This window comes from Bos indicus x Bos taurus, chromosome X (genome assembly GCF_003369695.1).
Source record: "Bos indicus x Bos taurus breed Angus x Brahman F1 hybrid chromosome X, Bos_hybrid_MaternalHap_v2.0, whole genome shotgun sequence".
NCBI classification, from domain to species: Eukaryota; Metazoa; Chordata; class Mammalia; order Artiodactyla; family Bovidae; genus Bos; species Bos indicus x Bos taurus.
Genome location: NC_040105.1, coordinates 1,541,144 through 1,565,641, shown reverse-complemented (window position 1 = coordinate 1,565,641; position 24,498 = coordinate 1,541,144). Strand labels below are relative to the sequence as shown.

General features: G+C 52.7%; 1 protein-coding gene across 2 annotated transcripts in view; it reads left to right on the top strand.

Moving 5' to 3' along the window:
• Window positions 1-24,153, top strand: part of MXRA5 (matrix remodeling associated 5) — a 29,662-nt gene extending 5,509 nt beyond the window's left edge. Inside the window, exons 3-7 of one of the 2 annotated variants that reach the window (XM_027533533.1) lie at window positions 1,780-1,909; window positions 2,682-3,072; window positions 4,445-9,451; window positions 13,804-14,710; window positions 20,799-24,153. In XM_027533533.1, the coding sequence (XP_027389334.1) occupies window positions 1,780-1,909; window positions 2,682-3,072; window positions 4,445-9,451; window positions 13,804-14,710; window positions 20,799-22,707 (8,344 nt within the window). In that variant the 3' untranslated portion in view covers window positions 22,708-24,153. The remainder of the gene's footprint in view (window positions 1-1,779; window positions 1,910-2,681; window positions 3,073-4,444; window positions 9,452-13,803; window positions 14,711-20,798) is intronic. The other variant, XM_027533534.1, reaches the window with a different exon arrangement.
• Window positions 24,154-24,498: the final 345 nt, after the last annotated feature.

Here is a 24,498-nt window from a genome sequence, read left to right as displayed (position 1 = left end):
CCAGTAAGACAAAGTCCTCTTCGAGTACAGAGCCTTGAAAATTCTTGCCTTTATCGATTAGAAGCTCCAGTAAAAGAGTGAAGGAATGGGCAGTAAGAGAGTGAGATAAACACTTCAAAAATCTATAGCAATGGACCATGAAATAGCTCTCTCTCAAAAAAAAAAAAAAAGCTTGGCAAACTTGACTGTCTGAAAAAAAAAAAAAAATCTAACCACGATGATGATCACTCCACAGGGAAAAGACGTTGGCTTTGCCAGAAGAGAGAATAGTAACCATTTCCTTTTTATAATCGTTAAATCGTTTGACAATTTTAAAACCAGTTTCCTTTTCACAGTCCTCCGATTTATGCAGAAGAGGAACTAAAGCTGCTTTGAATCGGGTAGAACGGGCGCTCCGAGTTTGTAGAAAGGAAAACAGAGTTGATCTGCGATCACTCTTGTCTCTTGGGCTTCCCCAGTGGCTCAGCGGTAAAGAATCTGCCTGCAGTGCAGGAAACGCAGGAGACGCAGGTTCATTCCCTGGGTCAGGAAGATCCCCTGGAGGAGGGCAGGACAACCCACTCCAGTATTCTTGCCTGAAGAGTCCCACGGGCAGAGGAGCCTGGTGGGCTATAGTCCATAGAGTTGCAAAGAGTGGGACAACAACTTAGCGACCGAGCATGCAAAGACTTTGCCATTGGAAGCAAAGACAGATATCAAAATGACTCTTTTTCCTACTTCCGCCAACAGTATCTTGAGATGGTCTCATGTAATATTCAGTTCAGTCATGTCCGACTCTTTACAACCCCATGAACCGCAGCACGCCAGGCCTCCCTGTCCATCACTAACTCATGTCCATTGAGTCGGTGATGCCATCCAACCATCTCATGCTCTGTCGTCCCCTTCTCCTCCCGCCTTCAATCTTTCCCATCATCAGGGTCTTTTCTAGTGAGTCAGCTCTTCGATTCAGGTGGCCAAAGGATTGGAGTTTCAGCTTGAGCATCAGTCCTTCCAAGGAAGAGAAATAAACAAGACAAGGACTAGTTTCATGGCACCAACACATAATACTTCCATCTGGCTTAAGGTGTAACTTGATTCAGCGTACCATGTTTCTATTGTCTGATTCATGTTGATGTATGGCAGTAACCAATACAACATTGTAAAGCAATTATCCTCCAACTGAAAATTAAAAAGAAAAATTAAGTACATGTAGTAGAAGAATATCACTCATAATGTCACAGCACTGTTTCTGGATAGTGTTAGTTGCTCAGTCATGTCCAACTGTTGTGACCCCGTGGACTGTAGCCCTCCAGGATCCTCTGTCCATGGGATTCTCCAGGCAGCAATACCAGACTGCGTTGTCATTCCCTTCTCTAGGGGATCTTCCCCACCTGGGGATCAAACCTGGGTCTCCTGCACTGGATGTGGCTTCTTTACCATCTGAGCCACCAGGGAAGTCCAGCCTCAAAGGAGATAACGAGGCTGGCATGGTGCGTAATTTTGTTGGGAAAAAAGCAAAAGAGAAAACAGCAGTGTCTACTGCAGATAGAACTCAGGGTCTGAGTTGCCTGTCAGCAGTTCTGCAAAGGGTTGAAAACCCTTGGGGAATGACCGATTATTGGCAGAGCGCTCCTGATTTTCATTCCCACACAGATGTTTTTTTAGGGTTCTCATTCAGCATTGAAAGAAAAAGAGTGGCTCTTTCCTGTTTTGAAAGAAAGAGTTGTTCTTTCCTGTTGGGACAGCCCCAAAGATTTTTTTTTTTTTTCAGAAATGACTTTCCATTTTTTTCTATTCTAGGTTTAATAGCATACAGGCTTTGTCGGAAACGTCGTTCACTGGACTGACGAAGCTGGAGCTCCTCATGATCCATGGAAATGACATCCCCAGCATCCCCGACGGGGCTCTGAGAGACCTCATTTCGCTCCAGGTAAACCAGGCGTGGTGGTTTCCCAGGTGGTTCAGTGGTAAAGAATCTGCCTGCCAATGCATGAGACACTGTTTCGATCCCTGGGTCGGGAAGATCCCCTGGGGGAAGAAATGGCAACCCACTCCAGTGTTCTTGCCTGGAGAATCCCATGGACAGGGGAACCTGGTGGGCTGCAGTCCATGGGGTCATAGAGTCGGTCACAACTTAGCTACTAAAACCAACCAAACTGGGCATATATGACCAGCACTAATTGCAACCTCTACCACCAGCCGTGGAGAAGGAAAACTTTAAAATCCTCCTTCACAGTGAATGAAAAGGCCACTTTTTCTAAACATGAAAAACGAGCTTCATGTCTTTCCTTCCCAGACCTTTGTTCTGCTTTCTGTTCCTGTCTGTGGTGTTTTCTTTTATTTAAATTATAAACAGGGCTTCCCTTGTGGCTCAGCTGGTAAAGAATCCACCTGCAATGCAGAAGACCCCGGTTCAATCCCTGGGTTGGGAATGTTCCCTGGAGAAGGGATAGGCTACCCCATTCCAGTGTTCTTGGGCTTCCCTCGTGGCTCAGCTGGTAAAGAATCTGCCTGCAATGTGGGAGACCTGGGTTCGATCCCTGGGTTGGGAATGTTCCCTGGAGAAGGAAAAGGCTATCCCACGACTGAGCAACATTTTCCACTTCCGGTGCAACATTTTCCACTTCCGGTGCAACATTTTCCACTTCCGGTGCAACATTTTCCACTTCCGGTGCAACATTTTCCACTTCCGGTCTTTGTAGGTTTTCAAGTTCAGCTACAATAAGCTTCGCGTCATCACGGGCGAGACCCTGCAGGGGCTGTGGAACCTGGTGAGGCTGCACATGGACCACAACCAGATCGAGTTCATCCACCCGGAAGCATTCAGGGGCTTAACCTCCCTGAGGCTCCTCCACTTAGAGGGGAACCTGCTTCGCCAGCTGCACCCCGCCACATTCTCCACCTTCGCCTTCCTGGACTACTTCAGGCTCTCCACCGTGAGACACCTCTACCTGGCCGAGAACGCCATCAGCACTCTCCCCACCGGCATGCTGCAGAACATGCCGCTTCTAGAGAACCTCTACCTGCATGGCAATCCGTGGGCCTGTGACTGTGACATGACCTGGTTTCTGCAGTGGGACGCCAAAACCAAAGGTAGGAACCGCACAGGCGGCTCAGACGGTCAAGAATCCACCTGCAGTGCGGGAGACCTGCTTTCGATCCCTGGGTCAGGAAAATTCCCCTGGAGGAGGAAAGGGCAGCCCACTCCAGTCTTCTTGCCTGGAGAATCCCCATGGAAAGAGGAGCCTGGTGGGTCTACAGTCCATGGGGTCGCAAAGAGTCAGACACGACTAAAGCGACTTGGCACAGATAAATACAGAAAAGCCGCAAGACGTTTAGCAGGGAGAAAAATATAGTTTGATTCTGTAGACATGAGTTTGAGGAGCATTTGTACCATTTGATGGGCTTGTCAAGTCGGGCGTCGGTGTGCCTCTCCTAGGATGGGTTTGGAATGGAGAAGCATAGACAGGACTCATCGGTGGCCAGTAGACGGTAATTGAAACCACCTGCGTGGGCGAGACCCTCAATGACAGGGCAGGGCAAGAAGGGAGGGGTCTCAGACCGAGTCCAGGAATAGTTCATCCATAATGAGTTGGGCAGAGAAACACTGATAGTGTCAGCGTTGGCCAGAGTAGGACAAAATTCTGGAAGATTGAGTGTCCAGGAAGCCAAGAGTAAGAATGTGAATCCAAAAAAGAAAATACTGCCTGAAATGAAAAATTGTTTCAAGAGAAAATGTAGTTATGAAAGGTCAATGTGACACGGCCCGTGCCAAGAGTTGGTTCTTAAGTGTTAGCCATTCAGTTGTGTCTAACTCTTTGCAACCCTGTGGAGTGTAGCCCGCCAGGCTCCTCTGTCCATGGGATTCTCCAGGCAAGAAGACTGGAGTGGGTTGCCATTTCCTCCTCCAGGGGATCTTCCTGACTCAGAGATCGAACCCCAGTCTCCTGCATTGCAGGCGGATTCTTTACTATCTGAGCCACCAGGAAAGCCCCACAGTTGGTTCTAGGACCTGGAAATACATTCATGGGTTTCAGAGACTTACATAGGTTCTCCTGGACCTTCATAAAAGGAAAATTGCATCATATGTATGAAGAGAGATTCTTTGTCAACTTAAAAATGTCTTTTCCTTGCTGCATGTGGGATCTAGTTCCCTGACCAGGGATGGAACCCAGGCCCCCTGTGTTGGGAGCACAGAGTCTTAGCCACTGGACCACCAGGAAGTCCCTAACAATATCTTTTTAAAAAGTACTCCCTGTCAAGAACCTCCCAGACCCTGGTTAGTTATCACACATGAGGTTAAATGGATTTAAGCTGCTAGGTGACATCACGGATACCAGGTAGATAAAATCTTGAATCTTGGCTGAGATGCACCCAGGTGATAAAAATGCAAACACAGGGTTCATCCTCTGTCCATTCTTCGGGTCGTTGACTTAGCACATGTTTGTCTGCTGCTGTGTTTCAGGGGTCCTGAAGTGTAAGAAGGACAAAGCGTACGAAGGAGGTCAGCTCTGTTCCACGTGCTTCAGTCCCAAGAAGTGGCACGGACAGGAGCTTCAGAAGCTGCGGGATGTCCGCTGTCAGAAGCCTTCGATCGAGTCCCCGCTGAGACAGAACCGGAGCCGGAGTAGTGAGGACGATCAGGACGAAGACGAGGGTGCTGACCATCCCTTCTCCCCAGACGGGTTCCAGTTCCCTGCGTGGAACGTGTCCGTGAACATGAGCGACGAGCACGGAAACACGGTCCACCTGGTCTGTGACATCAAGAAGCCCACCGACGTGTACAGGCTGCACTTGAACCAGACGGACCCCCAGGAAATAGAGATCAATGCCACGGTCGCCTTAGACTTTGAGTGTCCCATGACGCGACAGAACTACGAGAAGCTCTGGAAGCTGATTGCCTACTACAGCGAGGTCCCTGTGAAGCTCCACCGGGAACCGGCACTCGGCAAAGACCCCAGGCTCGGCTACCAGTACAGGCAAGATGCGGACGACGACAGCACGCTGTACTACACAGGCGTCAGGGCCCACGTCCTCGCCGAGCCAGAGTGGGTCACGCAGCCGTCCATAGAGCTGCAGCTCAACCGGCGTCTGAGCTCAGCCAAACTGGTGGTGCTGTCGTATTCGTCTCGGCACGCCCTGGTCATGTCCGCCAAGGACGCGAGGCTGTCTCCTAGCAGAAGCTGGGTTATGATTGAGCCCGGCAGAGCCGTGCAGAGAGCCCAGACTGTCCTGGAGGGGAGCGCCTGCCAACTGAGCTGCAACGTGAGGGCCTCCGAGAGCCCCTCCATCTCCTGGGTGCTCCCGGACGGGTCTGTCGTGAAAGCGCCGATGGAAGACCGTGACGGCAGGTTCTCCGTCCTCACCAGCGGCTGGCTGAAGATCAGGTCGACGCAGCCGTCGGACGCTGGTCTGTACCAGTGCATCGCTCGGGTGAGGGATGAGACAGACCGGATGCTCTACAGGGTCCTGGTACAGCCGCCGGTCATTCAGCCTCCCGACGCATATACAGTAACCATTCAGAAGAACCCAGGGGAGCCTGTGACACTGCCTTGCCAGGCACTGGCTGTACCGGAAGCCCAGATCAGCTGGATCCTTCCAAACAAAAGGATGCTGAACGCAATGGCCAACGCCTCACATGCCTACGTGCTGGCCGACGGCACCCTTTCCATCCCCAAGGTTCAAGGCAGCGACAGTGGTTACTACAGATGTGTGGCTGTCAACCAGCGAGGGTCGGATCATTTTACGGTGGGGGTCCAGGTGAGCAAGAAGGGGTCCCGTGGGTCTCCGAAAAGACGCGGACGCCCGGGAGGCAGGACTCTTTCTGGAGGGCGAGGCGGGATCGTGGAGGATGAAGGCGGATCCGGCATGGGAGATGAAGAGAACACATCGAAGACGGTCCTCCACCCACAGGACCAAGAGGCGTTAATCCGAGCAACGGATGACGCCAGCGGTGGGGGTAAGAAGACCAGGAAAGGGCGCAGAAAGCTGAAACCCTGGAAGCACCCCACCAAGGAGCCGGAGACCAACGTTGCCGAAGGCCGCAGAGTTTTCGAGTCCAGGCGGAGGGTAAACGTGGCCAAGAAGCAGATTAATCCAGAGCGCTGGGCAGATATCTTAGCCAGAGTCCGTGGGAGAAGTCTCCCTAAGGGAACGGAAGGACCGCAGGTCATCACAGTCCGCGCACCTTCACTGATGAGGCAGGAAGTGACTTCACCTCTGCCTGCCGTCGCTCCCGGCTCAGTATCGCCCGTGCAGACCACAAGCAGTTCAGAAGAATCGTCGGGAGATATGTTCGTGTTTGGCGAGGAAGAGCAGGCTTCCAGTGCTGTCTCCTCCCCTAGGACCATTCCGCTCCAACCTGGCCATGACGGAGTCGTTCATAGCGAACCCAGAGTGACAGGCACTCGCTCGGAAGAATTTATTGATGAGGACTCTTCTGAGAAGACCGTGGGTGCAACTCCCACTGAAGTTGACTCCAACCAGACCCCAGCCACGACACTGGCATCTGTACTTTATGAATCTTCTACTCTGCAGACCCTGGAAATGGAACACAAAGAGCCCACTGAGGAAAATGTAGCCACAGACAGCTGGTCCACCCTCCATGTTGGGTCCGTGCCAGAGGCCACATCCCCTGAGGATGAATCTCCGATGGACGCCGTACCTTTGGCTGAGTCTGAGACTGTGACCTACTTTTACCCCGATCTGGGGACAAATTCACAACCAGCTGAGAAGACCGTGAAAGAACAGGCCTCCACACGCTTCACACCAACTCCCGCCTCGTGGGTTGCCGAGGCTAGGACGTCTGAGCCGCTTGAAGACCCCACCTTAGGGGACCCCAGCATCCCAGTTGAAACTCACCTCCAGGAACAGACAGACAGCCCGCAGCTTGTGGAAACTGGTTTAAGCACTCCAGGCCACCCACTGACTCCTGAGGGCATGAAGGAGACTTCTCAGACACTTCAGGAAGAGGGTACGCTAGAGACGCACCCCACAGACTCCAGAAGCATCAAGGGAAATGGGCAAGCCGTACACCTGACCACCCCGCTTGACTCGACACTAGAAGTGGTGAACAGCGTCACTGACTTTCAGCATCCCAGGGAGTCCATGCCTGGCGTTGTGTTTGGCAAGGACATGACCACGGCACCAGTGACCACGCCAGCCCAAAAGGACACTTCACCGTCGGCGCTGACCACTCATCCTTCTCGAAAGAGGCCCAACGGGAGGAGGCGATTCCGACCCCACAAATTCCGACACCGCCATAAACAGACCCCGCATACGACGTTTGCCCCGACAGATGCTTTCTCGCCTCCACCGACCCAAGTCCCCGAAGCGAAGACTCCAAGCCTTCAAGTGGCAAGTTCTCTGGTTCCTACGACCTGGGTTAACAGTGCCGTAGGTACCGCCGGACGCTTGGACACGGAGGAGCATGCCGAATCCGTATCCAGGGGCAGCCCACACAGGAAACAGGGCAAGAAACGCAACAGACACCGATACATCACTTCCACCCTGAGCTCTGCAGCTTCCGTGTCCAAGCCCAGCTTTTCTCCAGAAGATAAGCATAGAATCTCTTTTCCCCTCAGTTCCCAAGCTGCGCTTTCCCCTACGACCGTCTCTTTCACCACTGGAGACCCACGGGAGATAACCGGCATGGGAGCTTATAGCACAGCCAGCATCAGCAAAACATATTCAGCTTCTGACAGATTCCAAGAGACTGTTCCAGTCACACGCGAGCCTGCGTCAGACGGACAGGAAACGAAGAACCATGGTGTCACAGACCTCAGGGACTATCAAACCCACGGTCTGGTCCCTGGAGACTCAGTCACCCATGCGGCATCACCTTCTGTGGCCGAGGTCTCCCCTGCGAGAGGATTTAAGGAGGTGTCTCTGACGTCTCCCTTTCCAAAAACGACAAGCTGGGATCCCCCAGGGGCAACCCAGCTTGGAGTGGAACACACAGACCCACCTGTTACCAGCCCTTCGGAAGCTCTTACAGAATCACCCTCTGTGAGAGAGTCAGCGGATCTAGGTGAGTTTTCGCCTTCAGCGGCGGTCTCTACGCTGTTTCAACCCCAACGTGCGGCTCCTTCAACGACTCTCCCCGTCCTAAAAGTAGAGGCATCCTCGAGTCTGGCGGAAACCACCGTCCGTGATCAGGGAGGCCGTGAAACCACTCACACTACTGTCCGTTCTGAAATCGGACCCCAGAGTCGCGTGTCCACTCCCACCCCACTGGAGGAGCCAGAATCGCCATTCCCACCCACGACTCTGATGTCTTCCACAGAGACCACTGCAGAGCCCACACCACCTCTTCCTTCAGGGACGTCCCCAGCCTGGAAAGCTTCCAAACACCATGTCACCTTCCATTACGTGGGGACCCCAGAAACCAAAGCGCCTTCTGTGAATAACGAAGTAACTCAACATTTATCGAAGGCACACCAGTTATCCACGCCCTCTTCCAAGCAGGACAGATTTACCTTGACTCCAGAGGAGGCATTAAGAAAGGAAGCGTTTGATGGTACAATGAAAAACATGCTTCCCCATGTTCCAGACAGTCCAGATGAGGCTGGGAGGGTCCCGGTTTTCCACCAACCAGCCAGAGTTCCCGCCACACCAATCCCACCGAGAGGAACCATGAGACCCCCGCACACGGTCACACAAAGCCCCTTCAGATACTCGGTCACCTTCCAGCCCCCTCGTCACCTGACCCGCAAACCGGGAGTCACTGCGTACCCGTCGAGGGTTTGGCCAGAGGGCAGGCACGCCACGACTCCGAGATCACCCAGTTATCCGACGACTCCTGTGGTGGTTTTGTGGCCTGGTTCCAAACCTAGCGTTCCTGGTACGGTGACCGGCCAAGGAGCTGACCGATTCCAGGGCAACTCCAGATCGTTTGCAAATAACCACCTGCCCGATCTAAGAAGAGACCCCGTGGGCAAGCTTCCGAATTCAAGAGCGCCTCCTCTTCCCAGTGGAAGATTCCCTTTCTTTATCAACAGGACCCTGTCTTTCCCCCAGTTGGGAGGTACTCCGAAACCTCAGGGACCCAGCTCTCCAGCCCCAGCGTTGAGAGACAGAAAGGTCAACGTAGGTCCCCACACTCGGATCCACTCTCAGAGCATCTTCCACATGGACCTGGGGCCCCCAGCGCCTCCCATCTTGCACCCCCCCAGGACCACAGCACCCCCGTCCATGAACGTACAGACCATCCCCCCGGGCTCCTCCACCCGGAGCTCTGTCCCTTTCACGACGTCTTCCGTCCCACCCTCCAGAAGCTTCCATCACGGCAGCACAAAGCTCTTCTCTGCCGGAGGGCTGCCTGCGTCCAAATTCTGGACGCTCGGGGAAAAGCCACAGATCGTCACCAAATCCCCGCAGTCCGTGACCGTCACCGTGGAGACAGACGTCACGTTCCCCTGTGAGGCCACGGGGAAGCCCAAGCCCTTTGTGACTTGGACCAAGCTGTCCACAGGTAGGGCGTTTACACGTCAGGCGTTCCAAGTGGGGCTGGTAGGTGGGGAAGGGGGAGTTCCTTGAGTATAAGAAGTCCACGTAGAAGCAGAGACTGTCAGAAGAGGACAATGGGTAGGTGTGATGGGAAACGACTCCAGACAATCTATCCATGGGTGTATCCCTTTACAGAGACGGGGGAGTGAGAAATGAACAAGGGTGTGAGGTGTTTTTTTTTTTTTTTTAAAGCAGCCGTGGAAACACGTAGCATTCCCTAGCCGGGACTTAGGGCTTCCCAGGGGCGCTCGGAAGTAAAGAATCTGCCTGCCTTTGCGGGAGACGCGAGTTCCATCCGTAAGTCGGGAAGATCCCCTGGAGAAGGGCATGGCAACCCACTCCAGTATTCTTGCCTGGAGAAACCCACAGACAGAGGAGGCTGGCTGGCTATAGTCCACAAGGTCGCAAAGCATCAGATGTGACTTACTGACTAAATGACGACAAACTGAGGCTTAGAAATGTTCCGCACAGGAACCTCTTGCCTTATCCCTCTGAGATTCAGTGCAGAAGTCATCCGCAAACCACGAGGGGCTTGCAGGAAGGGAGGGGAGTGAGGGGAAGTCCCCTGCATCCTCCCACTGGCTTGGAAGGTCGCTGGAGTTTGGTCTCAGCTCGGCGGGCCTTGGTTTTCTTTGAACCTGGAGCTGTGATTTCAATGAGTCAGCCCCGTCTGCCATCACTGAGCACCCTACACGGGGCGGCTGGAGCAGCCAACTTATTTTCTGACCGTTTGGGAGGTTGGGAGTCCAAGATCCTGGTTACAGCGGGGCTAAGTCCTCCTGAATCCTCTTTAGCGTATCAGCGGCCGTCTTCTCACGTGATCATCTGTCTGTATGTCTGATGTTCCCATCTCCTCTTTTTATCAGAACCCCGGCCGTATGGGATCAGGACACACCCTCATAGACCTCATTTTCTACCTTCATCCCCTCTTTAAAGACCATCTCCAAGCACAGCCACATTCTGAGCTTCTAGGGGTGGGGGTGGGGGTCCCAACTCCAACGTAGGAATTGATGGTGGAAGGACAAAATTCAGCCCATATAACAAGGGTCCGTATGACGCTCTCTACTTGGCAGGCCGGGGTGCTGCAAAGACCGCTTTGCTTCCTCCGAAACGACCCATCTGCTTGGATGTCCAAACAGATTCTAGGTGACATGAGGAATTAAACGTGATGATCGCCCCTCTAGGTCATTGCCGAGCACCAGGCTGAGCTACTTGTGTTATTTAGAAGCTTCCCAGTCACTGTCTGTATTGTACACATGTAGGGTATATATGTCAGTGTTCCTCTCTTGGTTCATCCCACTCCACAAATCTGCGTCTCTTATTTCGGCCCTGCAGTCTCCGTGAACATACCTCCCTTTTCCTCTTTGTCTTTCCATCTCTCTCAAGCACAGCTGTGTCCTTCAGGCTTGGATTCTGTTCAGAAGGTTGGGGTTGTTTTTTTTTTTTTTCCCCCTCCATCTGCCATGTGGATAACCCAGGAAGTGACCGATGCTGTTACACTAGAGACAGCTGTACATTCTCTGCTGATCTCACGCATGTTAGATGTTTTCCAGTCGTGAGAAGAGGCTCTGGACGCAGGCAGATTACTGACATCTTTGAAGGCTCCATGCCGGACGCCAAACGCTTCCCTAATGATTTAATGAGGAATTTGCTGGAGGAAGCGAGTTGGGGACACCGCGGGGTTTTTCGTTCTGAAAGGACTCTGCCTCGGATGGAAGGCGTGTCCCTCCACTGAAGAGACCCCATTTGCATTCATTCTTAGCGTCCTCTGTACCTTGTTCCATCGTAGAGTATCCCTGGACCACACCCCCTCCCGAGACCATCATGTATCTTCCTCTACCTGACTGGGATTCTGCTGCTTAGCACCAGCTTTTCCTTTGGAGAAGGGCACAGCAACCCACTCCAGTATTCTTGCCTGGAGAATCCCCATGGACAGAGGAGCCTGGTGGGATACAGTCCAGGGCGGGTCACAAAGTCAGACACGACTGAGCGACTAACACTTTTCCTAGTTAGCTCCAGTTTTTGTTGTTTTTTTTTAATTGGAATATAATTGCTTTACATAATGCTGTGTTGGTTTCTGCTATACAATAACGTGAATCAGCTAAAAGTATCCATATATGCGCTCCCTCTTGAGCCTCCCTCCCAGGCCCCATCCCCCTGTCTAGGTCATCAGAGAGCCCCGAGCTGAGCTCCCTGGGCTATACCCCAGCTTCCCTCTGTCTGTTTCACACACGGTCGTGTGTATATTCCAGTGCTGCTTTCCCGACTCACGCTACCTTCTCCTTCCCCCACTGTGTCCACCTGTCCCTCCTCTACATCTGCGCCTGTATTCCTGCCCTGTAGACAGGTTCATCAGGACCGTCTTTCCAGATTCCATATGTAGGCGTTAATAGTACAATATCTGATTTTCTCTTTCTGACCTCCTTCACTCTACCACAGACTCTAGTTTCCTCCGCATCACGGCGACAGACTCAGCTTTGTTCCTTTTCATGGCTGAGTAATATTCCATTGTGTGGGTACCACATGTTATTGCTCCATTCCTCTGTGGATGGACACTGAGGTTGCTTCTGTGTCATGGTTCCTATGAACAGTGCTGCGTGAACACCAGGGTGCATGTGTAACGGCTTCCCTGGTGGCTCGGTTGGTAAAGAATCTGCCTGCAATACGGGAGACCCCAGTTCGATTCCTGGGTTGGGAACGTCCCCTGGAGAAGGAAATGGCAACCCACTCCAGTGTCCTTGCCTGGAGAATCCCATAGACAGAGGAGCCTGGTGGGCTTTACAGTCCATGGGGTTGTAAAGAGCCCCTGGAGAAAGGATAGGCTACCCACTCCAGTATTCTTGGGCTTTCCTGGTGGCTCAGCTGGTAAAGAATCCACCTGCAGTGTGGGAGACCTGGGTTCAATCCCTGGGGTTGAGAAGATCCCCTGGAGAGGGGAAAGGCTACCCACTCCAGTCTTCTGGCCTGGACAATTCTTTGGACTTTATAGTCCACGGGGTCCCAAAGAGTCAGACACCACTGAGTGACTTTCACTTTCTGACTTACTTTACTCTGCATGACAGACTCTAGGTTCATCCATCTCTCTACAAAGGACTCAATTTCGTTCCTTTTCATGGCTGAGTAATATTCCTGTGTGTGTGTGTGTGTGTGTGTGTGTACCACATCTTCTTTATCCATTCATCTGTCGATGGACACTCAGGTTGCTTCCGTGTCATCACTGTAAACAGAGCTGCAGTGAACGCTGTGGTATGTGTATTTTTTGTTTTTGTTTTGTTATGGTTTTCTCAGGGTATACGCCCAGGAGTGAGATTGCTGTATCGTGTGTTAGTTCTATGTTTCGTTTTTTAAGGAGTCTCCATGCTCTTGTCCATTGTGATTGTATCAGCTTCCATTCACACGAACAGTGCAAGAGGCTTCCCTTCTCTCCACACCCTCTACGGGATTTATCATTTGTCAGTTCAGTTCAGTTTAGTTGCTCAGTCGTGTCCAACTCGTTGCAACCCCATGGACTGCCCCACATTTTGAGTGGGAAAGGAATAGATGGCGTAGTGCTAAGTCGTATTCAAGTCTCTGTGACACCAAACAGCAAACGCAAAAAGACCCACCCCCCAGTACCTCCACAATCGCATGCGTCCTGGAGGGGTGGGTCTTTTGCTCTTTGCTGTGTGGACATAAAGAGGAGAAATCAGTCAATTAAAGGGCTTCGCAGGTGGCTTACTGGTAAAAAACCTACCTGCCAGTGCAGAAGACTCCAGTTCGATCCCTGGGTGGAGAAGATCCCCTGGTGAAGGGCCTGGCAACCCAACTCCAGTATTCTTGCCTGGAGAATCCCACAGACAGAGGAGCCTGGCAGGCTACAGTCCACGGGGTCACAGAGAGTCGGACATGACTGACGCAACTTAGGACACACACACACATGAGAAGATGAGAGCAAGTCCTGGGGATTTGGGGCCTTTTGCTTTTTTTGCTGTTTGGACATGAAGAGGAGAATCAGATTAAAGGGTTTCCCCGATGGCTCAGTGGGAATGAACACAGCTGCCACTGCAGGAGACTCAGGTTCAATCCCTACATCTGGAAAATCCCCCGGAGGAAGGAAATGGCAACCCTCTCCAGTGTTCCTGCCTGGAAGAATCCCACGCACCGAGGAACCTGGCGGGCTACAGTCCTGTGGGGGGGGGGGGGGGGCGTCGCAAAGGGTTGGACACTACTTAGCACCTGGGCAGCTGCAACGCACAGATCCATTAACTAATAATCTTTATTCCATCCTTGTGGAAAGGGCTCGGTGTGCATCGCACCTGATGGCAGGTGTCTTTTGAGTTCCAGGTGCTCTGATGACCCCCAACACCAGACTGCAGCGGTTCGAGGTCCTGAAGAACGGCACGTTCGTCATCCGGAGCGTCCAGGTGCAGGACCGCGGGCAGTACGTGTGTACGGCCAAAAACCTGCACGGCGCCGACCGCATGGTGGTCCTCCTGGCGGTCACGGCGCAGCAGCCCCAGATCCTGGCCTCCCACTACAAGGATGTCACCGTCTACCTGGGCGACACCATCGCCATGGAGTGTCTGGCCAAGGGGACCCCGGTGCCGCAGATCTCCTGGGTCTTCCCCGACGGGCGCGTGTGGCAGACGGTGTCCCCCGTGGAGGGCAGGGTCACGCTGCACGAGAACCGGACGCTGAGCATCAAGGAGGCGTCCTTCCAAGACAGGGGCGTCTACAAGTGCGTGGCGAGCAACGCGGCGGGCGCCGACAGCCTGGCCATCCGCCTGCACGTAGCGGCCCTGCCCCCGGTCATCCACCAGGAGAAGGCGGAGAACATCTCGCTGCCGCCCGGCCTCAGCATCCACATCCACTGCACGGCCCGCGCCGCGCCCCTGCCCAGCGTGCGCTGGGTGCTCCGCGACGGCACCCAGATCCGCCCCTCGCAGTTCGTCCACGGCAACCTCTTCGTCTTCCCCAACGGGACCCTCTACATCCGCAACTTGGCGCCCCAGGACAGCGGGCGCTATGAGTGCGTGGCCGCCAACCTGGTGGGCTCGGCACGCCGGACCGTGCAGCTCACGGTACAGCGCGCGGCCGCCAACGCGCGCATCACCGGCACCTCCCCGCAGAGGACCGACGTCCGCTACGGGGGGACCCTCCGCCTGGACTGCAGCGCCTCCGGGGACCCCTGGCCGCGCATCGTCTGGAGGCTGCCGTCCAAGCGGATGATCGACGCGCTTTTCAGGTACGTACGTACGGGGGCGCTCCAGACTCGCCATCATTCCCCCGGCACCTCCACGAGCTCCCGGGGACACCTCCGCGTGCCTCCGCGGGCACTTACCTGCACCTCCCCTTGGAGTTTTCTTCTTGGGGCACCTCCCTCCGTCTCCCGTTGAAATTTTGTTGTTCAGTCGCTCAGTCGTCTCCGACTCTTTGCGACCCCATGGACCATAGCACTCCAGGCCTCCCTGTCCATCACCAACTCCCGGAGTTTACTCAAACTCATGTCCATCGAGTCTGTGATGCCATCCAACCATCTCATCCTCTGTCGTCCCCTTCTCCTCCCGCCTTCAGTCTTTCCCAGCATCAGGGTCTTTTCCAATGATTGGGATCTGGGGAGACACCTTTTTGTGGGGTCGGTACAGGCAAGGGAATGAATGGGCTTCCCTGGTAGCTCAATTGGTGAAAAATCCACCTGCAATACAGGAGAGACCCTGATTCAATTCCTGGGTGGGGAAGATCCACTGGAGAAGGGATAGGCTACCCACTCCAGTATTCTTGTGCTTCCCTGGTGGCTCAGATGGTAAAGAGTCCATCTGCAATGCAGGGGACCTGGGTTCGATCCCCTAGGTCGGGCAGATACCCTAGAAGGGTGTGACAACCCAGTTCAGCGTTCTTGCCTGGAGAATCCCACAGACGGAAGAGCTTGGCAGGTTTCAGTCCATGGGGTTGCAGAGTTGGATAAAACTGAGCGACTCAACAGCAACAACACAGGAATAGATAAAAACCGTTTGCCTTCTTTTTCTATAATCGGATTTCAACAAAGCACATAGAAGCTCCAGATGTTATGTTAAAATGTATCAGCAGCAGAAGGAAAGGAGGGGAAAAGGAAAATTGAAAGGCATGGTGACAGCACACAGGTCGCACGTTTGGAATTCTTAAAGTTCATTTCAGCTGCAAGGAAATGCACCTTGCCTTGTTGCCCTGTCTTCGAGCCCCAGATGTATGAATCTCGAGCAACGGGTCTCAACCAAGGGGGATTTTGTCTCCAGGGGACTCTGGGCAATTTTGGGAGACATTTTTGGTTGATGTGACTTCAGGAGTGGGGGAACGGGGCTCCCGGCACGTGGTGGGTGGAGACCAGGGCTGCTGCTCCACACCCTGTGGTACCCAGGATGCCCCACATCAGAGAGTCGTCCAGTCCAGGTGTCAGTAGGGCTAAGGCTGAGAAACCCTCAGCTAGCACCAGAGACTTTCTAATTATCTATCTATCCATCCATCCATGCATACATACATCTATCCATCTATCCATCCATCCATCCATCCATCTATTCACCCATCCATCCATCCACCCATCCATCATCCATCCATACATACATACATCTATCAATCTTGCATACATACATACATCTATCCATCCATCCATCATCCATCCCTCCATCCATCCATCTCTCCACCCACCCATCCATCCATCTACCCATCCATCCATCCATCCATCCATCTATCTGTCCACACATACATCTATCCATCTATACATACATACATACATCTATCCATGCATCCATCTACCCATCTATACATACATACATACATCTATTTATCCATCCATTTTCTGTTTATCCGTCCATCCATCCATCCATCTACCCATCCATCCCTCCATACATACGTCTATGTATCCATACATTCACGTATCTATCCATCTACCCATGCATACATATATCCATCCATCCATCCATATGTGTGTCTATCCATCCATCCATCCAAATGTCTGTCTGCCCATCCATCTATCCATCCATCCATCTATCTATCTATAGCTGTGGTTCTCAACCAGGGATGAGGAGGCCCTCGGGGGACATCTGACAATATCCAGAGACATTTCTGGTTGTCACAACTTGGTGGGGGGTGCTCCTGGACCTGGTGAGTGGAGACCAGGGATGCTCCTCCACATCCCACAGTGCAGAGGACGCCCCACATCAGAGAGTGGGGAGAAACCCAGGCTGAGAAACCCTGACCTAGCTTAAGTGGCTGTCTAATTATCTATTCATCTGTCCATCCAACTGTGCATACATCTATCTATCTGTCCATCAATGCATACATACATACATCTATGCATTCATCCATCCATGCATCTGTCTATCCATCCATACATGCATACATCTATCCACCCATTATCTATCCATCCATCTATCCATCCCTCCATCCATCATCCATCCCTCCATCTATCCATCCATCCATCCATCTATCCATCTATCCATCTATCTATCTATAGCTATGGTTCTCAACCAGGGATGACAAGGCCCTCAGGGGACATCTGACAATATCCAGAGACATTTCTGGTTGTCACAACTTGGCGGGGGGTGCTCCTGGACCCATTGAGTGGAGACCAGGGCTGCTCCTCCACACCCCACAGTGCAGAGGATGCCCCACATCAGAGAGTGGGGAGAAACCCAGGCTGAGAAACCCTGACCTAGCTTAAGTGGCTGTCTAATTATCTATTCATCCATCCCTCTATCCATCCAACCATGCATACATCTATCTATTTGTCCATCAATGCATACATACATACATATATGCATCCATTCATCCATGCATCTGTCTATCCATACATACATGCATACATCTATCCATCCGTCTATCTATCCATCCATCCATCCCTCCATCTATCCATCCATCCATCCATCTGTCTATTTATCCATCCATCCATCTATTCATCTGTCAATCTACCCATCCATCAATCTATCTACCCATCCATCCATCTATCCATCCATCCATCATCCATCCCTCCATCCATCCATCTATCTATTCATCCATGCATCCATGCATCCATGCTACTGTTTAATTAGTATAGATCAGGAGAGCTGCCCCAAACCCCACCGTGGACAGTCATCCAGCCCCTGATAGTAGTGCTGAAGCTGCAAAATCCTGGGCTGCTGCTGCTGCTGCTAAGTCCCTTCAGTTGTGTCCAACTCTGTGAGACCTCATAGATGGCAGCCCACCAGGCTCCCCAGTCCCTGGGATTCTGTAGGCAAGAACACTGGAGTGGGTTGCCATTTCCTTCTCCAATGCAGGAAAGTGAACAGTGAAAGTGAAGTCACTCAGTCGTGTCGGACCTCAGCTACCCTATGGACTGCAGCCTTCCAAGCTCCTCCGTCCATGGGATTTTCCAGGCAAGAGTAGTGGAGTGGGGTGCCATTGCCTTCTCGAAATCCTGGGCTGGTTCCTCCCAAAGCCACCGTCTCTTTATTCAATGTTTCAAGCTGCGGAGGAGAGAGACAGTGGTTGGCAGCAGGGAGGCAAAGCCACACCCATGACACCATGTTGAAACCCCCCACTTCCCCGGCTCTTCAGCCTCCAGAGCTGGGCAGCTCGGTGTGGGTTCCTCTCTGGGGACAGGACCAAAAAAAACAGCGTCCAGGGTTCTGCGCAGCCACCCAGTCTCCTTCCAGTGCAGGAAAAGGTTGCTGTCGCATCCTCCCAGCCTGTGTATTTTAACTTCAGGCGGCTGGGTGGTACCTCGCGAACTTTTGCACAGTCGATCCGGAATACCACGTACCCAGTTTTCCCAGAATATCTTCCAGCTGGGCCGGTGTCCTGCCACGCGGAGGCCTGTTTTCCATTGACGTTGGCAAGGCTGAGGCAAGTGTTGAACGGACGCTGAGATGAAGGATGGTCATTCCAGCGTCGACGGGGGCCGTCCTACAGCTTCTGGCTGTAAATCATAAACGGCGGTCTCTGTAGCTTCGTTATTCCTAGCTTCTGGCTAATTACCTTCTCAGAAAAAAAGTGTCATTAAACAGCCCATGGGAGTTTTATAAAAGAGCGGGCTCTCTGCCCTGCCTACATGCTGGGATTGTTTAAAAAACACAGCTATTGGACTTTGGCGTCTTGAAGCCAAGTCTCCCGTGCGGTGGAGCCAGGCGCCTTTTTCAGGCTTGCCCTGGTGATTCTGATTGTGACCAAGGCTAGGATTTGCTGCCATAGGTATTTCTAAATGTTTTTCAGACGTGTGCTACTGTATACGTTTCTGGAGTCCGACCCCAAGACACATTAAAACATCTTTGTCTTCTCCCCTGCCATCCAGTGACCGACGAATTCACGTAGACCTGACTCTCTTTCTCACGGCCAGCAAAACAGTGTTTTTAGTCCTTGTCAATAGGTGCTTATGGCTCAGTTGGTAAAGAATCTCTCTGCAGTGCAGAAGACCTGGGTTCAGTTCCTGGGTCGGGAAGATCCCCTGGAGAAGGGGCATGGCAACCCACTCCAGTCTTGCCTGAGGAATCCCAAGGACAGAGGAGCCTGGCGGGGCTACAGTCCATGGGGTGGCAAAGAGTCAGACACGACTTAGTGACTAAACCACCACACTAGGTGCTTTGATGAACAATAATCAGGTGACTCAGTGGTTAAGAATCTGCCTGCCAATGCAGGAGATGAGGGTTCGATCCCTGGGTCAGGAGGATCCCCTGGAGAGGGAAATGGCAACCCGCTCCAGTATTCTTGCCTGGAGAATCCCATGGAGAGAGGGGCCTGGTGGGCTACAGTCCATGGTGTCTCTAAGGAGTCAGCCATGACTTAACAACAGCAGCAATGACGTTATCAGGTTGAATTCCATCACAGGCATTTTTTTTTTTAAATTAACCATTCCATACATGCTATGAGATGATGCAGTGTACAGGAAATATTTAGGGATGAATGTTCAAGTTCCCCCTACAGAAGCCAGAATGGTCATTTATAAGTAATTGAGATGTTGGACACTTTTAAAGTAGCAACTTCCCAAATGTCTTAACCCGTTATTCAAAGCATTAGCTTTGCACTGCTGGAGGAGATGCCAATATATATTTATAAAAATGTCCTGTACCTAGGGTAGGTATTTCTTTCTTTCTGTGTTACCCCTTTATGCTGAAAACCTTTTTTTCTTATATAACTCAGCAGCATGTGAATATAGGTCTACTGCATGGGGAAATGGCATGTCAGCATAGGGGAGTTCGAGCTGGTGAGGATCTGTAAGCTTTAGTGGAGACGGAAATGGCAACCCACTCCAGTATTCTTGTCTGGAAAACCCCATGGACAGAGGAGTCTAGCAGGCTACAGTCTTTGGGGGTTGCAAATAGTCAGACACGACTGAACCACTGAGCACGTTGACATTGACACATTCTAGAGAAGAAACTGGTAGATCAACAGCACCAAGTTCTGAAGCATCCTACCTTAGCGTTGAAACTCTTCAGATCACCACACCTCCGTGATCCTCGGTGTCGCCGCTTGCTTCCTGTTTGCCTCACAGTTCAGTCCAGCAGCATGAGAACTGTCAAGGGTAGAAATCGTCCATAAAGTGCTTTCTTTAGGAAAAATTTCACCTCTTCCTAAGGTTAATGCATATTCATTCTGTCTGTGACTGTAGCATTTGATCTGATTTTATCATTACCCTAAGCACCGCACTGGCCAGCATGCAAATATTTGATCCATACATACACCCCCACACTAACAGGCTTGATGTCATAGGCTGCATTTCACATCTTTGAATCCGTGGCCGGGCCAGCCAGAGGGCAGGCTCCACCGGGAAGTTCTTATTCATGGTAAATTAATTGCTTCTGTGTTTGGGTACTGTCCCCTCTCGGCTGTAAAAACCATCTGACGTTTTGAGTGGCAGCCTTGTGTACTGGTGGAGTTTCTCTGGTGACTCAGCAGTAGAGAATCCGCCTTCCAGTGCAGGAGATGCGAGTTGGATCCCTGGGTGGGGAAGATCCCCTGGAGAAAGGGCATGGCAACCCATTCGAGTGTTCTTACCTGGAGAATCCCATGGAGTAGGCGACTCAGTGGTAAAGAATCCGCCTGTGATGCAGGAGAGGTGGGTTCGATTTCCAGGTGGGGAAGATCCCCTGGAGAAGGGGCATGGCAACCCCCTCCAGTCTTCTTGCCTGGAGAATCCCATGGACAGAGGAGCCTGGCAGGCAACAGTCCACAGGTCACGACACGACTTAGTGACTATAAACAACCAACCTGAGCACCGGTAGTTCTCAGAACCCCAAGTTTCTGTCTGGCTTTGGTGCTCTCAAGCCAGGTGAGAGAGAGCGTTTGGGAGACTGACTTTCTTCCTCCTTTTCTTCTTCCCCTGTCAGCTTCGACACGAGGATCAAGGCATTCGCCAACGGGACGCTGGTGGTGAAGTCCGTCACCGACAAAGACGCAGGGGATTACCTGTGCGTCGCCCGGAACAAGGTGGGTGACGACTTCGTGGCGCTCAAGGTGAATGTGGTCATGAAAGCCGCCAAGATCCAGCACAAAGAAGCCAACGACCACCGGGTCCTGTACGGGGGCGATCTCAAGGTGGACTGCCTGGCCACGGGGCTCCCCAACCCCGAGATCTCCTGGAGCCTCCCGGACGGGAGCCTGGTCAACTCCTTCATGCAGGCGGACGACAGCGGCGGGCGGGCCAAGCGTTACGTGGTGTTCCACAACGGGACGCTCTACTTCAACGAGGTGGGCCCGCGGGAGGAAGGAGACTACACGTGCTTTGCGGAAAACCAGGTCGGCAAGGACGAGATGCGCGTGCGAGTCAAGGTGGTTAGCGAGCCGGCCGCCATCCGCAATAAGACCTACTCGGTGATACACGTGCCCTACGGGGACGTGGTCACCGTGGCCTGCGAGGCTCAAGGGGAGCCCACGCCCAGGGTCACCTGGCTGTCTCCCACCCACCGGCTCATCCCCGCCTCATCCGACAAGTACCAGGTCTACCAAGACGGCACGCTCCTCATCCAGAAGGCCCAGCGCTCGGACAGCGGCAACTACACATGCGTGGTCAGGAACAGCGCCGGCGAGGACCGGAAGACCGTCTGGATCCACGTCCACGTGCAGCCGCCCACCATCAACGGCTACCCCGAGGCCATCACCACGGTGCGGGAGGTGGCCCCCGGCGGGAGCCGCAAGCTCATCGACTGCCGGGCGGAAGGCGTGCCCGCGCCGCGGGTGCTCTGGGCCTTCCCTGAGGGCGTGGTCCTGCCCGCCCCCTACTATGGAAACCGCATCACCATCCATCGCAACGGAACCCTGGACATCAAGAGCCTGCGGATGAGCGACTCGGTGCAGCTGGCGTGCATTGGGCGCAATGAGGGCGGGGAGGCCCGCCTGGTGGTCCAGCTTACCGTCCTGGAGCCCCTGGAGAAGCCCGTCTTCCACGACCCGGTCAGCGAGAAGATCACGGCCATGGCTGGCCACACCATCAGCCTCAACTGCTCGGCCGCGGGCACCCCGACGCCCACGCTGCTGTGGGTCCTGCCCAACGGGACGGAGCTGCGGAGCGGCCAGCGGCTGCACAGGTTCTTCCACAAGGGGGATGGCCGGCTGCACATCAGCGGCCTCTCGTCCGAGGACGCTGGTGCCTACCGCTGCGTGGCCAGCAACTCGGCGGGCCACACGGAGAGGCTGGTGTCCCTGAAGGTGGGGCTGAAGCCCGAGACGAACAAGCGCTACAACAACCTGGTCAGCATAGTCAACGGGGAGACCCTGCGGCTGCCCTGTGTACCCCCGGGTGCCCGGGGGATGCGCCTGTCCTGGACGCTGCCCAGCGGTGTGGTCCTGGACGGCCCCCAGGTGCGGGGACGCTTCGCCCTCTGGGAGAACGGCACCCTCACCGTGCGGGATGCGTCAGTCTTCGACCGGGGCACCTACGTGTGCAATGCGGACGGTGAACACGGCCCTTCCGTCGTGAGCATCCCGGTGATCGTCATCGCCTATCCTCCGCGGATCACCAGCGAGCCCACACCGGTCATCTACGCCCGCCCCGGCAGCATCGTGAAGATGAACTGCATGGCCATGGGCATCCCCAAAGCTGAGATAAGCTGGGAGCTGCCCGACAAGTCGCATCTCACCGCGGGGACTCAGCCGCGTGTCTATGGCAACAGATTCCTGCACCCGCAGGGATCCCTAACCGTCCAGCAGGCCACCCAGAGAGACGCGGGCTTCTACAAATGCACTGCAAAAAACCTCCTGGGCAGCGACTCTAAGACCACCTACGTCCACATCTACTGAAACGCCAAACCCGGCGGCAAGGACTCCACTTATGTCGCTCGAAAGGGAAAGTCATTCAGTTGTGTGGGACTCTCTGCGACCCACACCCCTGGACTGTAGCCTGCCAGGCTCCTCTGTCCATGGGCTTCTCCAGGCGAGAATACTGGAGTGGGTTGCGATCGCTTAGGAAGTTAAAATGAAGCCTGCTTTGAGGGTCACAGCTGGGGCCAGAAGGTCAGAGCTCGAAAAGGGTTCGTCTCGGGCCACAGTGGCATGCCAGGAAAGACTGAAGGCTGAAGGAGAAGAGGGTGACAGAGGATGAGATGGTTGGATGGCATCACAGACTCAATGGACGTGAGTTTGAGCAAACTCTGGGGAGACGGTGAAGGACAGGGGAGGCCTGGCGTGCTGCAGTCCATGGGGTCGCAGAGAGTCGGACACAACTGAGCGGCTGAACAGCAAACAGTGGCTGCCCCTCTCCAGGTTGGTGGGTTTCAGGCTCACATTGACCTTGACCCACGCTTGACGATGAGAGGAAACAACCGCAAACGCTGTAAGGAGGTATCTGCCGCTATGAGGGGACTTTGTGACATGTTTACAGAATGCCAAGCACTCTGGTCTTGCTTTTCACGACACTTGGGTGCAGATCTCAACTTCTGAGTTGCTGGTACCACCCTGCCGCTTGAACGAGCGTCTGTAGAATCCCTAAGAAGCACTCACTGCAAATAAATCATAGAGATTCACCGTGCCTTGCTACCCGCCTGCAAAATTCGTTCCCTAGTTAACCTGCTGCAGTTTCAACATGATAGAACCTTCTAGAATGAGTATCCATCTTTCCGTTATTTCAACATTCCGCTTTGCCCAACAAAGGCTGAGAACCACAATGATTGAATTTTTTTCCCCCCACGTACAAGTGTCATACAATACATCTCGTTTTATAAGAATGCTTTCTTCCTGGAACTCACTTTTTATATAGTGTTTTATATATATATATATTTTTTTTTTCTTTCTAATCAGACGATGAGAGTAGAAAGCAAAAGACGTACTTTCTGTCTCATTAAAAATAATAAATTATTGGTCTTTACAAGACTTGGATACATTAGAGCAGGCATGGAAATTCAGTTGAAGCAAGTTTCCTCCTGAACTTCCTTCAAATTCGTGAACCAAGAAGATATTACTGTTCCCGGGGATCCTATGGTGGGGGGAGGAGAGTGACATACTGAATTTCCTTGTTTATAATAAAGTTTATCCCATGAAAGTTGCAGGGAGATGAGAGGAAATGGAGCAGAAAGCAAAGTTGTGACCCCAGAGAATAAACCCACTGCCTTGTGGACAAGCCCAGAAATCGCTTTCTTCCTATCCATTTGTATCCACTGAAAGTTGATCTGTGATTTCCATGACTGCTTTACTGTATTTTTAAGGTCCATATAATGTACATTGGATAATAAAATAATATTTTCCAAAGAGCCAAGCAGTCATGACAGCGATATTTTTCAAGGGCAAAAGCACATGAGTTGGCATTTGAGTTTTACATTAGACTGGTTGATTTAACTTCCCTGGTGATCCAGTGGTTAAGACTTTGAAGATCCCACATGCCTCAGGGTCAAAAAACCGAAACCTAAAATGGAAGTAGAATTGTAAGAAATTCAATAAAGACTTTAAAAATGGTGGGCCACGTCAAAAAAAAAAACAACTTAATAAATCAGATTGGTTAACAATTGCTTTTATCTACCACACTGGAATTACTCCATTCTCTGCAACCCTTTTTATTACAAAGAAACTGAATCTAAGGGGGGTGGTTCTGGCAACCCC